General features: G+C 47.0%; 1 protein-coding gene across 3 annotated transcripts in view; it reads left to right on the top strand.

The window, feature by feature from the left end:
* Window positions 1-14655, top strand: part of brwd3 (bromodomain and WD repeat domain containing 3) — a 140614-nt gene that overhangs the window by 57786 nt on the left and 68173 nt on the right. For all 3 annotated transcript variants that reach the window (XM_085995363.1, XM_085995372.1, XM_085995382.1), the window contains exons 21-24: window positions 4648-4785; window positions 7565-7641; window positions 9949-10120; window positions 11710-11826. In XM_085995363.1, the coding sequence (XP_085851489.1) occupies window positions 4648-4785; window positions 7565-7641; window positions 9949-10120; window positions 11710-11826 (504 nt within the window). The remainder of the gene's footprint in view (window positions 1-4647; window positions 4786-7564; window positions 7642-9948; window positions 10121-11709; window positions 11827-14655) is intronic.

The raw sequence follows: 14655 nt of genomic DNA on the forward strand, positions 1-14655 counted from the left end.
CCCCCCGTCCTCTTCCCCGCCCCGTCCTCTCCCCCCCGTCCTCTCCCCCCCGTCTCTCCCGTCCTCTCCCCCCCGTCCTCTCTCCCCCCCGTCCTCTCCCCCCCCGTCCTCTCCCCCCCCGTCCTCTCCCCCCCCGTCCTCTCCCCCCCGTCCTCTCCCCCCCGTCCTCTCCCCCCCGTCCTCTCCCCCCCGTCCTCTCCCCCCCTCCTCTCCCCCCCCGTCCTCTCCCCCCCCCTCCTCTCCCCCCCCTCCTCTCCCCCCCCTCCTCTCCCCCCCCTCTCCTCTCCCCCCCCTCCTCTCCCCCCCCCCCCCCCCCCTCCTCTCCCTCCCCCCGGTCGCTCTCTCTTTCCCCCCCCCGGTCGCTCTCTCTTTCCCCCCCCCGGTCGCTCTCTCTTTCCCCCCCCCGGTCGCTCTCTCTTTCCCCCCCCCGGTCGCTCTCTCTTTCCCCCCCCGGTCCTCTCTCTTCCCCCCCCGGTCGCTCTCTCTTTCCCCCCCCGGTCGCTCTCTCTTTCCCCCCCCGGTCGCTCTCTCTTTCCCCCCCCGGTCGCTCTCTCTTTCCCCCCCCCGGTCGCTCTCTCTTTCCCCCCCCCGGTCGCTCTCTCTTTCCCCCCCCCCCCCCCCCGGTCGCTCTCTCTTTTCCCCCCCCCCCCCGGTCGCTCTCTCTTTCCCCCCCCCCCCCCGGTCGCTCTCTCTTTCCCCCCCCCCGGTCGCTCTCTCTTTTCCCCCCCCCCCCGGTCGCTCTCTCTTTCCCCCCCCCCGGTCGCTCTCTCTTTTCCCCCCCCCCCGGTCGCTCTCTCTTTCCCCCCCCCCGGTCGCTCTCTCTTTCTCCCCCCCCCCCCCGGTCGCTCTCTCTTTCCCCCCCCCCGGTCGCTCTCTCTTTCCCCCCCCCCCGGTCGCTCTCTCTTTCCCCCCCCCCGGTCGCTCTCTCTTTCCCCCCCCCCGGTCGCTCTCTCTTTCCCCCCCCCCGGTCGCTCTCTCTTTCCCCCCCCCCGGTCGCTCTCTCTTTCCCCCCCCCCGGTCGCTCTCTCTTTCCCCCCCCCCCGGTCGCTCTCTCTTTCCCCCCCCCCCGGTCGCTCTCTCTTTCCCCCCCCGGTCGCTCTCTCCCCCCCCGGTCGCGCTCTCTTCCCCCCCCCCGGTCGCGCTCTCTTCCAGCCCCGGTCGCGCTCTCTTTCCCCCCCCCCCCGCCCCCCCCCGGTCGCTCTCTCTTCCCCCCCGGTCGCGCTCTCTTCCCCCCCCCCCCCGCCGGCCGCTCTCTCTTTTCCCCCCACCCCCCCCGGTCGCGCTCTCTTTCCCCCCCCCCCCCCCAGTCGCTCGCTCTCTTTTTCCCCCCCCCCCCAGTCGCTCGCTCTCTTTCCCCCCCCCCCCCCCCCCCAGTCGCTCGCTCTCTTCCCCCCCCCCAGTCGCTCGCTCTCTTCCCCCCCCCAGTCGCTCGCTCTCTTCCCCCCCCCCAGTCGCTCGCTCTCTTCCCCCCCCAGTCGCTCGCTCTCTTCCCCCCCCCCAGTCGCTCGCTCTCTTCCCCCCCCCCCCCAGTCGCTCGCTCTCTTCCCCCCCCCCCCAGTCGCTCGCTCTCTTCCCCCCCCCCAGTCGCTCGCTCTCTCCCCCCCCCCCCCAGTCGCTCGCTCTCTTCCCCCCCCCCCCCCAGTCGCTCGCTCTCTTCCCCCCCCCCCCAGTCGCTCGCTCTCTTCCCCCCCCCAGTCGCTCGCTCTCTTTCCCCCCCCCCCCCCCAGTCGCTCGCTCTCTTTCCCCCCCCCCCCCCCCCCAGTCGCTCGCTCGCTTTTCCAACAACATGCCCTCAAAAGACCCTCGGCACCGCCGGGCACTTCAGCTAGTTTTATATAATAAAGCAGTTGGTTTGTCTGTCTGTCCGCTATACACTCAAACGTTACAGAGCGTACCTACACGCATGTTATATCAAAAGAAAACTTATCATTACGGGAGTCTCATAGGCATATTTACTTTTTGGTCAGACAAAAATTGTTCGGACAGTACAATAAACGTTCAAAAAAAGGACAAAATCCGCTCATTAGCAGTTGACCAATCCTACCGCTCATTAGCGTTGAGTGACGTGATTGTTGACCAATCCTACAGTTCAGTGACCTGATGGTTGACCAATCCGCCGTCTGTGGGCGGGCCTAATCCTGCAGCCTCCCGAAACTTTGCCGCCATTTTTTTGATCCCCACAGCGACAGCACCAGCCAAACAAACCCCCACATTGCGGCTCCGGGAGCGGGAGGTGAGTTGGAGTCACTCGGGCCGGGCCTCTCAACCGCTCGGCCCGAGACACAGAGCGGGCAGGGGAGCGTCAGCGGCCGGCCGTTAACCGCGCCACGGCGCCCTGCTGCACCGGGAGCTCAGCTGGGGTCCGTCTCGGCCCCAGAGCCCGGCCGGGCCTCAACCGCTAGGCCCCGCACGTCCACCGCGGCTGGGCTCAGTTTTCAAAGCCCTTCCCTGGTCCCAAATTATCACAACGGCACCGGGCCTGAGGCGCAGGGGAGGGAGGGACAGAGAGCAAAGCAGGGAGAGACAGGGGGAGGGAGAGAGAGAGAGGGGACAGACAGGGGCAGGGACAGAGACGCGGGGGGGGAGAGACAGAGGGGCACGGAGAGAGAGGGTCTCGGAGGGAAAGAGTGACACAGAGCGGGGGAGCGGCAGCGCCCGGCCGTAAACTGTGCGGCCCAAAATTGCCCTGGCAACGCCGGGCCCCCCCAGCTGGTGTGTTATAAGTGTGTGAATCCTTTTTTTTGAAAGAATTAGGATTCTTTTTTAAGTTGCTAGTCAATCTCCCAATGTGTTGGAGAGTCAATACTAAGTCCACTTTTAAAGTCATGCAAGACTAGAGGGTGAGGAATAATTGACCCAGAGTCAAGGGAGGACTGTAATACTGGAGGGCAAAAGTCCAATGGAAGGTAGAGTGGGATAAGGGAAGTGAGAAAGTAGAGTTGAAAGTAGATTGGTTAGCGGCTGGGAGGATAGGTAGAATGCACTTCAAGCGTAAGATGGGGGAAATACAGCCAAGTTAGAGGGTGGGGAAGGTAGAACGTGGTTAGAGTATAAAGGGGAAACGAGAGCAAGGTTAGAGGCTGTTGGGAGGTGGAGGGCAGGAGTTGATTAGAAGATAAAGCATTGTAGCCAGTTGGGGATAATTAGAGGGTAGGGGAGGGGGTCAAATAGCGCTCCTGTGAAGTTCCTTGGGACGTTTTACTACGATAAAGACGCTATATAAATGCAAGTTGTCGTATGTGCAGGTGTGAATGAGGAGACACCAGCCGCAAGAAATTAAAAAAAATAAAATAAGGATTTTTTTTTGAGAATGGTGTTCAAGTTAGGCACATTAATGGCAAACTATGGACTAGAGGCTGACAGAGTGGGCCAATGGAGCACAGAGATCAAAGGTAACTGAGAACCGGCTGCAAAGTGCAGGCTGGGAGCACCACAGGCCAGAGGCTGACTTGGTTGCACGTGGAACGTAGGTTTGGAGCCAGAGGCCAATGAGGACAGCTAGCAACAAACTAGGTGGAGTGGCGAGCCTCAGCTGTTGGGGGAGAAAGCATTGCATGATGGTATTCTTGATGGCCCACAAAAATTAGTGTTCCCATTTATTAAAAAAAAAAAAAAAAATTATTTAAAGTCAGTAGGTTTGATCTGTGGAACCTTACAATGTTTTGCCTAAAACTGGAGAGAAAAAGGTGGAAAAAAAATGAGGCTTCAAAGTTGATCCAGTGCTTGAATTGCAGTGTGACATACAAAAAAATTTACCCAGAATGTTGCAGAAACTCTCAATGTTACTTTGCTATCTATAGGCTTTGCATTCAATTACAGCAAGCTGTGGACACAGTTAACATTTAAACTCCATAGGAAATGTTTACAGGTGACGGGACATGTTGATTTTAATAATATGCTAGTCGCTCTCTTATGGTGGTACATACCAAGTCAAAACCAAGTGTAGTCTTAAGGTGAAGCAGGGGATATTTGGACCAGGGTTCCCACATGTATTTCAGTCCCCATTTTAAAGTCATACATTGTCATTTTTATATTTGCATTATAATTTCCTATGTCTACGTTTATAATGGAAACCAGCTGTGCAATACGAGTCACACTGTAATTACACCTCTTCACAGTTTTCACACCTTTGCGCAGTCGTGCCTCAACTGCAGGAGGGAATAATCAATTTACATGAGTAGCTTGCATTATAAATGTAGAGATTGGAATTTATAATGAAAAAAGTTGTTGGGAAGTGCATGCAAACACAAGATTTTTAATATTAAATAGATATTTGGAAAAACAAATACTGTATTCACATTTTGGCACGAGTGTAGTATTAAAACTAGCCTTTCTATATTAAAAATTGTCTAGGTAAAATAAAGGGTTTATTGAATCCTTGACTCTTCTGCCTTTTAGCTGTGATTCTTAACCCAGTTACTACAAAAGCAATGAGACTGAGTCATATGATTATCCTGGAATTTGCACATCACAGCATTTCAGTGTGAACCAAAATAGTGACGCTGCTTAGCATCTGAAATTTCCTGTATTGATATCTAGAAAATAGCTTATCAAGGTGACTGTGGTTGGGAACTTGAGGATATGTATAGCACATTAAATTAATTATTATGCCATAATGTAATGGGAACCATATTCATTACTTTGTAGAGCGACGGTCAGGATTATTTTCAACGCTCGGGGAGGAGGACTCAACGCCGTAACCAACATTTTTACCAAACTCGTTCGACCGTGGAACGTCGTACTCTCAATATTCGTCGAATGGAAGAACCTAATAATTCTTCAGAGGTCAGTAACTATGGACTTTAATTGGACTATTGTAAATCCTCTTACTTCACTTATATAATCATAGAATCTTACAGCACAGAAGGAGACTATTCAGCTTATTGTATCTGTGCTAGCACTTTGAAAGAGCTATCCAATTAGCCCCGCTCCCCTGCTCTTTCCCCATAGCCTTGCAGCTTTTTCTTTTTCACGTATTTATCCAATTCCCTTTTGAAAGTTACACCCCATCCACTGTGCAGGTTTTACAGTAGCTGGCCAGGTTTCCCAGGCCCTGTAGTTGAGGCGAGGACAGCTTTGGGAAGACGGTAAGTGCCTTTACAGCATTGCTTATAGGCCAGGAGGCACAGGAGTGCTTCTTCCTGGCCCACAAGCTCCCCCCATCCCATACAAACACACATTGATCCCTGGGACAGGACCCATCCCCCTACCCCCTGGTCGGGGACCAGACCTACCTTCTCCTGCGGCCTCCTCCGGAGTCCTCCCCGCCCAACTGTAAGCCAAGCCTGTCAATCAGGCTGACTTCTGGGTGGGGAACCTGTCGAGTACAAAAGATGTACACTGTGGAGTTTAAACTCCCCACTCCGTCCCCCCTCATCTATGTGACTTGCCCCTGTTAATATCCAGGCCATGGTCTCTAGAAGTTTCCCCACCACCAACATTGGGCTGACTGGCCTGTAATTACCTGGTTTATCTCCCTCCCCTTTTTTGAACAGGGGTGTAGCAATTGCAACCTTTCAGGCTTTTGGCACCAATCCTATATCCTAGGAGGATTGTAATATTGTTGCCAAAGCCGCCACTATTTCCATCCTTACTTCCATCAGCAACCTAGGATGCACCCCATTCGCACCAGGTGACTTTTCTACTTTGAGCTCTGCCAGCTGTTTATCTCCATCTATTTCTATCCTATCCAATTTCTCTCTTGCCTTCTCCTTTACTGTGACATTGGCAGCATCCTCTTTAGTGAAGATAGATGCAAAGTACTGTACTCATTTAGCACCTCAGCCAAGCCCTCTCCCTCCACAAGATTTCCTTTTTGGTCCCTAATTGGCCCCACCTTTTCTTTGACTATTTTACTCTTTATATATTTATAAAATACTTTAGTATTCCCTTTTGTTACCCGCTAATCCTTTCTCATACATTTTTTGCCCCTCTTTTTTCATTTCTCTTCTGCATTTTTGATATTCTGCTTGTTTCATGACTATTATGTATTATGAACCTGACATTTATCATGAGCCTCCTTTTATGTGGCAGATGTTAATCTTATAGTAATTTCAAGTTACTGTGCAATGAATGCAAATGCAATATAAACTTTTAATTGGAGACTCTTGGCCGCCAAGTTGTCAATCAGTGACTTGTCCCTGATGGGCCTTCAATAACCACAAAACTAGAAGTTATAGACTTAAACAAGTTGGCTTTTAATCACTAAGATCAAAGCTAACATCTCAACACGCCGACTGGTTCACAGGAATGAGTCATGCAGATCCTGGGATCTTTATGTAAGAGAAGTCGGGGGCGGAGCCAAGACCTGGAACCTCCCAGGTTAGTCGGGAAAGAGGAAGTGAAACTATACACAGTGGGGGAGGGTAATATACAAACATGCAAAACGAATACAGAATCAAGACAAACAGATTTCATTACAGTCCCCTTCTCAAAGACACAGTTGCCAATCAAATCCACAGGTGATGCTTTGTTCTGTGTCCGGTTATCTTGGGAACATCACTGCAAATATGTGTACAGAAATCTGATCCAAGCCCTTTGAAGTTATAGTGACTGCTTCTCTCATAATTACCTTAAGTCAGTAGCCAGCCATCAATATTGAATGGATAGTCTCAGTTGATGGCTTTTCTATTGGGAAATGTGTGCAACCTTTGGTGTTAATCCTTAACATAGGAACAGGAGTAGGCAATTCAGTGTCTCAAGTCTGTTTTGCCATTCAATTAGATCAGGCTGATCTGTATCTTAACTCCATCTACCTGCCTTGGTTCCATAACCCTTGCCTAAAAAAAATCTGTCAACACAAAAGCAAAATACTGTGGATGCTGGAAATCTGAAATAAAAACAGAAAATTCTAGAAATACTCAGCAATCAGGCAGCATCTGTGGAGAGAGAAACAGAGTTACGTTTCAGATCGATGACCCTTTGTCAGCAAGAGTTACGGAACCAAGGCAGGTAGCTAGAGTTAAGATACAGATCAGCCTGATCTAATTGAATGGCAAAAATCTATCAATCTCAGTTTTGAAATTTTCAATTGACCTAACTTCAACAGCTTTTTGGGGGCAAGTTTTTCAGATTTCCACTACCTTTTGTGTGAAGAAGTGCCTCTTGACATGACCCCTGAATGACCTAGCTCTAATTTTAAGGTTGTGATGTTTCTAGCAACATAAAATACAAGTTAAAAATTCAGTACAGACAAAAGTCCCTTTTTGTCACCAGGAGGCTCCATATTGTCTATGACTGGGACAAAAAGCAAGATCTTCCACAAACTAGTAGCCTTTATCCCTCTCAGGCTTAAAACCATTGCATCGCAGGTGGTGAGCAAAGGCTCTGGTATTTGATAATTTGCCAGTGAGCCCTCTGGGACGATTCAAATGTTATTGGAACTTCGTTCAAAGTTGTTTTCATTAGCACGTTGATTAAGATGGTGTTTGATGACATTGTCGCTTCTTATTTTGGGGCTTTACCTTTCCCTTGCTCAAACTCCACCGGCAAATAAACCATCATCTGATGGAAATCACTACTAGTATATTGTTTTTTTTAATACTTTGCTTCTTATGGCAAGCAGGAAATGGAGACAATAGATGGAAGTGATGGGTCATCTGATGAGGCTGAAGAAGAGTGGCAGAGTGAGAGCAGTTCCAGGTAGGAAGCCTTTGTTTTGAATTCTGCTATTGGAGTGTAAATAGTAACTCAAATTTATGTATGTAATTCAACTGGCCTGTACTGTGTGTTACACCCCCACCAGGATGACTGTCAACCTATTTTGTAGAAAAGTCTCCTAGATTATTACATTAAGTATGAAATCATCAATACTTCAATGATCACAAAAGCAGTTATGATAATATAGTTTAGAGTTTTCTTCCAGATTTTGAAGATTTCCTTCAACCGAACATTATGGAAGTCTTAGTAATACAATTGTGCTGGGGAAAACATACTGTACTGGCTTTCAATCACTATAATGTTGAAGTTAATTGAGCCACGCTAATGAATGTCTGTGTACTGCCAGAATTTAAGAATTTTGTCTATATATCAGTACTAAGTTTTCAAGTTCTTAAATACCAAGGATATTAGAAACTTGTTCATTTTTAAAAACAACTTTTATGGTGTAATTTTTCCAGAGAGGCATAAGTGCTGTATAAGTTTGCCAGCATTACAGTATATCCCAATTTCAGGAATGTGCTGGTGCAAGTTCACAGTGGTTCTTTTACTTTTTCTCATTTGCTTTTCTTTTGTTTCTAAGCCTCTATTGTGCTTCACGCTATATCTGCTGAGCTCAACAGGCTCTGAATATTATTTTAGTTTTTAAGACCATTTTTCCTGTTAGTACTTGACTTAAGTTCTTTTCTCCAAAAATTAAATACATTCCTCCAACTGCATGTTGCCCCACCTCCCGGTTTAGATTTTGCTTTAGTCAAATTTTCTCGCCAATTTGTGGCCCTCCCAACCCTCACCAAAAGTATTGAATCGTTGTTGGGGTATATTGCAGTGGGCACTTGGCCACTGGTACTTCATCCAAGTGAGTGTTGGCAGGCTGTTGGACCATTGGGAGCTAAGAGTATCACAGCTGAGCCCAATCCAGTTCTTGCTCAATGTCCATACATATGTACTTCCAGCAGGAGTTGCTGGGTAGCAATCAGGAGTGAATTCTCTGGTTGAGTTGTCTATCCTGCTACTTTTGCTGAGATCAGCTAATTCAGCACAGACCAGATATTGAACCGGAGACCTTCCTAGTGTATCTGACTCAGCAACTCCTTGGATAAGTCACCATGGTGTCTCAGATTTAATGTTTAAAATGAAGCTACATTGTAAACCCCATTTCCTCCTATGATCAGTAAAGTGACCCATTCCATTCAATTATCAGCCGAGAGGATCCACCAAAAGCATGTCTACTTCCTATTGATGCCATTTTTTACATTTTTTTTTACTTGAGGCAAATCACAATCGTGTCCCTAACATATTTTAGATTTTTTTAAATCAGGGGAGAATATAGAGAGAACAACAATATCTGTCAATTTAAAAATTGCAGTAGGAAATTGGTGTTAGAAAACAGATGGGGGGGGAAAATTCAGTTGATTTGCACCTCCCGTTAGCGCCCTCTTAGGGCGGCGATGACGTCATTGCTGTGCGCAGCGCCCCGGCTGTGATCTTCGGTAGCACCGGACACTATGTCTGGCATGGTCAAGGGGAGCCTAGCTGCAGCCGGGGTGGCGCAAATTAAAGGGGAGGTGCCGGTTGGCCAATTTTTGTTGCTGGCCGCCTGCCAGCACCTGCCCCCGTTGCTGTCACTGGCCTCCTGTGAAGGCCCCTTTCCCCCCCCCCCCCCCCACCGCGGGGTGTTGGCTGCGCTCGCCGAGCTCTTTTGCCAGCACTCCAATCCCTGGTGGCCCAGCTGGGCCCCGGGTCGCACTACGCTAGACCCCTCCCCTTTAATGAGGGGAGGAAGGCCTGCAGTACCGCAGTGCTTTCAGTAGCGCCCCGCCTCCCTCTTGGGGCACGACCAGTGAATTTCGAGTGCAGGGGCGTGACCCAATTTTGCCCCCATAAGACTTTACTGATCCCAGATTTTAAATAGCTTCAATGAAGTGTGTCAACTTTACTGAACAAATGGGAGTTCAAGCAAATCTTGCAGGAAGCCCTGAAAATGTATTTTTAGATGCTGTTCATAGTGGGAAGAGAAGGGGCAAGAAATATGTGTCCTGCTTTAGAGGGAAATACTTCAGCATTGACAACCTCCAGAGTTTCCTTCTACTATAATGACCTTTGCTGGTGTCGTGGAAATAATTCCTGTGCTAAGCACTTTTTTTAGTTTGAAGCTGCTTCTTTGCAATCAGAGGCTTTGTTTCAGGAAGTAACAGTAAGACCAGTTATCCACTATCTCTTACTGGAGCCAAAGTCTGATTGTTGATCCTAAAAGCTTAAATTTCCCTTTTCCCAACATTCAAAATTTAGTGATTCGTCAAGTGAGTATTCGGATTGGACAGCAGATGCAGGTATTAACCTCCAACCACCCAAACGATTGGTGAGACGAACAGTACGGCACAATAGCAGCAGCTCTGAAGATGAGAAGATAGGAGAAAGATTGGCTGTAAAACGCAAGAAATCCAAACTGTCCAAGCAAAAGGTACAAGAATGTGTGTAACATTTTGGGATTTTTATCGGTATGATCTTGAAGAGATTTATTAATTGATTAACTTATGTTGCTGATCTAAGGTAAGATTTAGTTTACAACAGATAACTCGCAAAGTTCTACAAGACATTTTGGAACGTTGATTAAGATGGTTCTTTTGCAGGTTGTATCAGTTTTGAAATGAAGGTTGTTAAGGGCAGGTTCCAGATATCTCTTGAATTTATAATAGAATAGTTTTTATTCATTATGCCTGGCAGGAGCGTGCCTGAATGTCTTGCAGTTACTGCAAGCTTCCATACCAAGAGGTTGACTTTTTGTTCATGCTGGTAACATTGATTTGGCAGCTCAGTGGACCAATTGCCAATACTCCGAGTTGAGGGCAGGGTCAGAGGATAGTTTTTTGTTTCTCTTGCCAGTCATTCAGGGACACGGTGACCCTAGACCTAGGTATGAACATGTACAATCTGTTATGGTGCAAAGAGTGATGGGAAATAGATGTATCTCATTGGAAAACTGTTAATCAATTTAATGTATTTTGTGTAAAGTAAACAACTTTGGCATACAAGCAGCCTTGTCTCATTAGAGGGCATCTCCGTCTGCGTTCCATAAAGACAGCAGGACATGTATCAGCATGTGCAAGATCATAGTACACGCAACAAGGGGTCTGTTTTCATCCCTGGGCCGGGCTATTGTTTAACTAGATACTGGGCAGCAAACTTCTCATTGTAGGGAGCATTTGATCTAGCTACAAAAGCGACCGTTAGTGCTGAACTTGAGAGACTGTCTAGTGCAGGTTTGTGAAATTTTTTTGACCGATCCTCCGCATTCCCAGGAAAGGGCCCTTAATTGGCCTAGGCTGAACAAGAGGGAAGGAAGTGCACGAAAACTGATGCCTGTAAGCCAGGTAGCTCCTTGCTGAGCTCTACATGATTAAATAAAAGTCGCATTTAGTTGTGCAGAATAGATTTATAGTTGTATTATTAACCAAAGTACATGGGTGCGAAATTCGATAACGCTGGCGAGGCGGGACATCCTGCGTCCAGCGAGAAGTCCTGCCCTGGCTGCGAAATTCGCCTTACCACCCCGCCCAGGAAGTGGAGTGCAATCTTGGGCGCTCCACTTCCTGGTGGGGCGTGATCGTCTCTGCGGAGCCCTGCCCCGTTTCAACTCCCTTCCCCTTCAGTTAAAGGGGAGGGCCGCTGCGCACTCTGCAGGGCCTCCAATGGCCCCAACTAGGCCACCAGGAACTTGTGCGGCCCCTATGGGTGCGTACACACCTCTGACGCACCTGCAGGGGCTGCAAATTACTGCCCAATGTTTCTGACTTGAATTTTATTTTCACAGTTCTTACCCATGTTTCTTGATATTTTTGCTACATCAAATGAGCAGATTTACATTAAGAAGTGTACTTGTTCTTGTAAAAAGCAAGGATAAGTACCTTCTCCTTTACTTGCACATGATCAGCTATTAAAAGGATTTTACATTTCCTACTTCCATTATAAGTATAGCACTGGTACCCAGTCCTGTTTTCTCAAATTTAAATGTTATATAGTAAATCTTCACATAGTTTTTTCCATTTCTAGAGACCAAGTGAGCTTCTTGCAATGGAAGGTGCGCCCTCGGAAGAATGGATTCCTCCAGCTTGGATCAGAGATACAGTACCACGCAGGTCACCATTTGTGCCACAAATGGGTGATGAGGTGAATGTTTGTTTCTTTTCAAATGTACAAACTAATACTGCTTTTTGGAGTTAACAGCTCTTGTATGTTTCTTGCAAAATACTGTTTCACAGCATGCCGTCTGTTTTACTGCTGTAAATTGTATTGCAGCATAAATTTATTAGCACCTTGATTTATCAAACGATAAATCTAGTTCTTTGATCCACTTTTTTAATCGCTGACTTTATCGCCTTTTTAGCAAAGCATGAAAGACTCTAATAAGTTAAAGCAGCTTTATCTATCAGTGCATCTAGGTGGCAGTAGAACACCTTAAGTCTCATTCATTTTTTTATTCATTTTATTCCTCAGTTATCAAGATGTTGCACAATATGTGCAATATCATGTTTGAGTTGTCCGGACGCAGCCTTACGTGTATCACGTGATGTCCTCTGTTTTCAGAGTATAAATGCTGTATCCTGTGACACATTCCTATTTAAGACACTCAGCATTTTTCTGAATCTTCAGATTCTGGTGAGGTTGACGGTAAGCATTTGTGCACCAGTTCTATGCATACTGCTGATCAGATATTTGACTTCACTCCTGCATGGTGTATCCATCCATTTAAACTTTACTATGGGTCTAGTTTGGTCCTCAATCTGATGGGATGTTCTTGGTTTTCTGGATGCCTAGTACTCCTTTTGTCTGTTAATTTGTGATGTGCTGCAGACTTAGTTTATATAGAGTTTACCTACCAGCAAATGCCACAGATTCAACCTATGACCACGACAACTAAAACTGTAATGGATAGTGTCTTTTTGATGACACAGTTTCATCTGAGTCAAAGAATGTTACGACACTTCAGTACAGTACTAAAGGACTGCTGTGTTGTCAGAGATGCTGTCCTTCAGTTGAGACTTGTCACCAAGACTCCAGAGTTGGTACAGGTGGTTGTTAAAGATCCCATGCATTATTTGAAGTGAACAAGGAGTGTTCTTTTGAGCTCTGACAAACATTTTTCCTTCAACCAGTATCATCAAAAACAGATTAATTGATTAACCTTTGTTTCGCTAAAAGTTGTTGCTGTGTTTGCATTTGTAACAATGGTCGATACATTTCAAATTTAATTGTATATGAAATGCTTTGGGATGTGATTAGTCACTTTATAAATGCAAGTCAATCTGCTATCTATCTGTCTTATCTTGCTCCAGGTGGATAATACTTTGAAGTTAGTAAAACTGTTGAAAGGTTAAAAAGACAACATGGTAAAGCAGGTTTAAAAAATAAATAAATAAATAAATTAACACTAGGGTATATAACAACAACAGCAGAAAAGTATTCAAAAGTTATGCTGACACTGGGCAGACCACACTTGAAATGCTGCACTTTATCCAGGTTTGGTCATCACATCACAAAAAAGACAAACTTGCATCCTTCATCCCACACCATGGGAATATTGGCCAGCTTGATATACTGTGCTGAAATTGTGAGCTCTCTTGCTCCTAAGAGGAGGAAAAAGTGAGAAGGAAAATAGTGTTGAATTACTAGAGAAAACATTTAGTCCACAGCTTCAAGGACACAGAGGTGTTTAATATGAGCATCTCTAAAGCATTAATATACTGATTCGGAGGTCCTCGACTCCTGGAGTAAAACTATTCATCCAAGCCTTGTTTAAGCTACATCAAGATTCCTCATGACTACATCTTTATGAACTACAGCCACAAAGGTCAGCATATGCAAATTATCAACAGCTAACCATAAAATAGATCAAGGCCATGATTTTATCAATGGAGGCGGGTTGGGTGCGGGTCAGGTGGTTTCCGGCTTCCAGCCCTGCCCCCAACTGCATCCGGCCCACAGACGTGATTTTACCAATTTTGACCTTGTTAATAAGCCCACCCTGCGGGCTTGTCGGCCAATTAAGAGGAAGCGGGTCAGATGACGTCATTTAATGACGCTTCATCTGCCGGTTTCCTTAAAGGGACCATGCACAATTTTTTTTGACAGTTGATTTCTCAGTGTTTGATAGCATTGAGGTGCTGAAAACACTGACAATCACTGCAAAAAGGTGACCTCTTGCACCCAGGCTCTCCAATGACTCCCTGCATAGGCTGGAATAGATGTCAGCTGCAGGTGAGGTGACAGAAGCGATCTGTCACTGGTGAGAAGTTCTCCCAATGAGGTGACACTGGACATGGATTTAAAAACTTGGAACCTAAAGAAAAGTGTAAATGTTTTAAAAATGTAGTTCCCAACATTTTCTTTCCTCTGAGACTCACCAGTGCAACATTGGATCCTTCACAACACTTCAGCAACTGTCATCAATCCAGAAACATTACAGCAGACTCACAACATGCCACACTTACCTGGCGTGGTGTCCGGACGTCGGGGAACCCGAAGCAGAAGCGGCAAAATTGAAAAATAGGCTGGCAACTACCTGTTAATAGGCAGGTAATTGCCTTTAATCCTCTTCCCGCCGCTCGGTGTTGGGTCCATTCGCAAGTCGGGGACCCGACACTTGGGAAAATTGTTTGGAGACAGGTTGACAGCGGGTTTCCTACCTGCTATCAATCTTTGCTATTTTGACAGCGGACCCGCCTCCAAACCCGCACTCTGAGCGCCGTCAAAATCCAGCCCCAAGTGTTCAAAGTCCACTTAGAAACCTGAGCTCCTTGACTGAGTGAATCAAATAGATTCATTTTGCTTAAAAAATTCCTCAACAAGGACCTCATCAGATTAGGATGACCTGCCACCAGGCCCATTCGTAGGTTTTATTTGTCAAAGGGTCACTCAGCTTCAAGCAATTACTGAAACAGATTAGACATTTTCCAAACTTGGTTGCTGCCACTGACCAAAGAAGGCTGCCATGCTGCA

This window comes from Somniosus microcephalus, chromosome 1 (assembly GCF_052327205.1).
Source record: "Somniosus microcephalus isolate GS21.2 chromosome 1, FLI_Smic_1.0, whole genome shotgun sequence".
In the NCBI taxonomy this organism is placed as follows: Eukaryota; Metazoa; Chordata; class Chondrichthyes; order Squaliformes; family Somniosidae; genus Somniosus; species Somniosus microcephalus.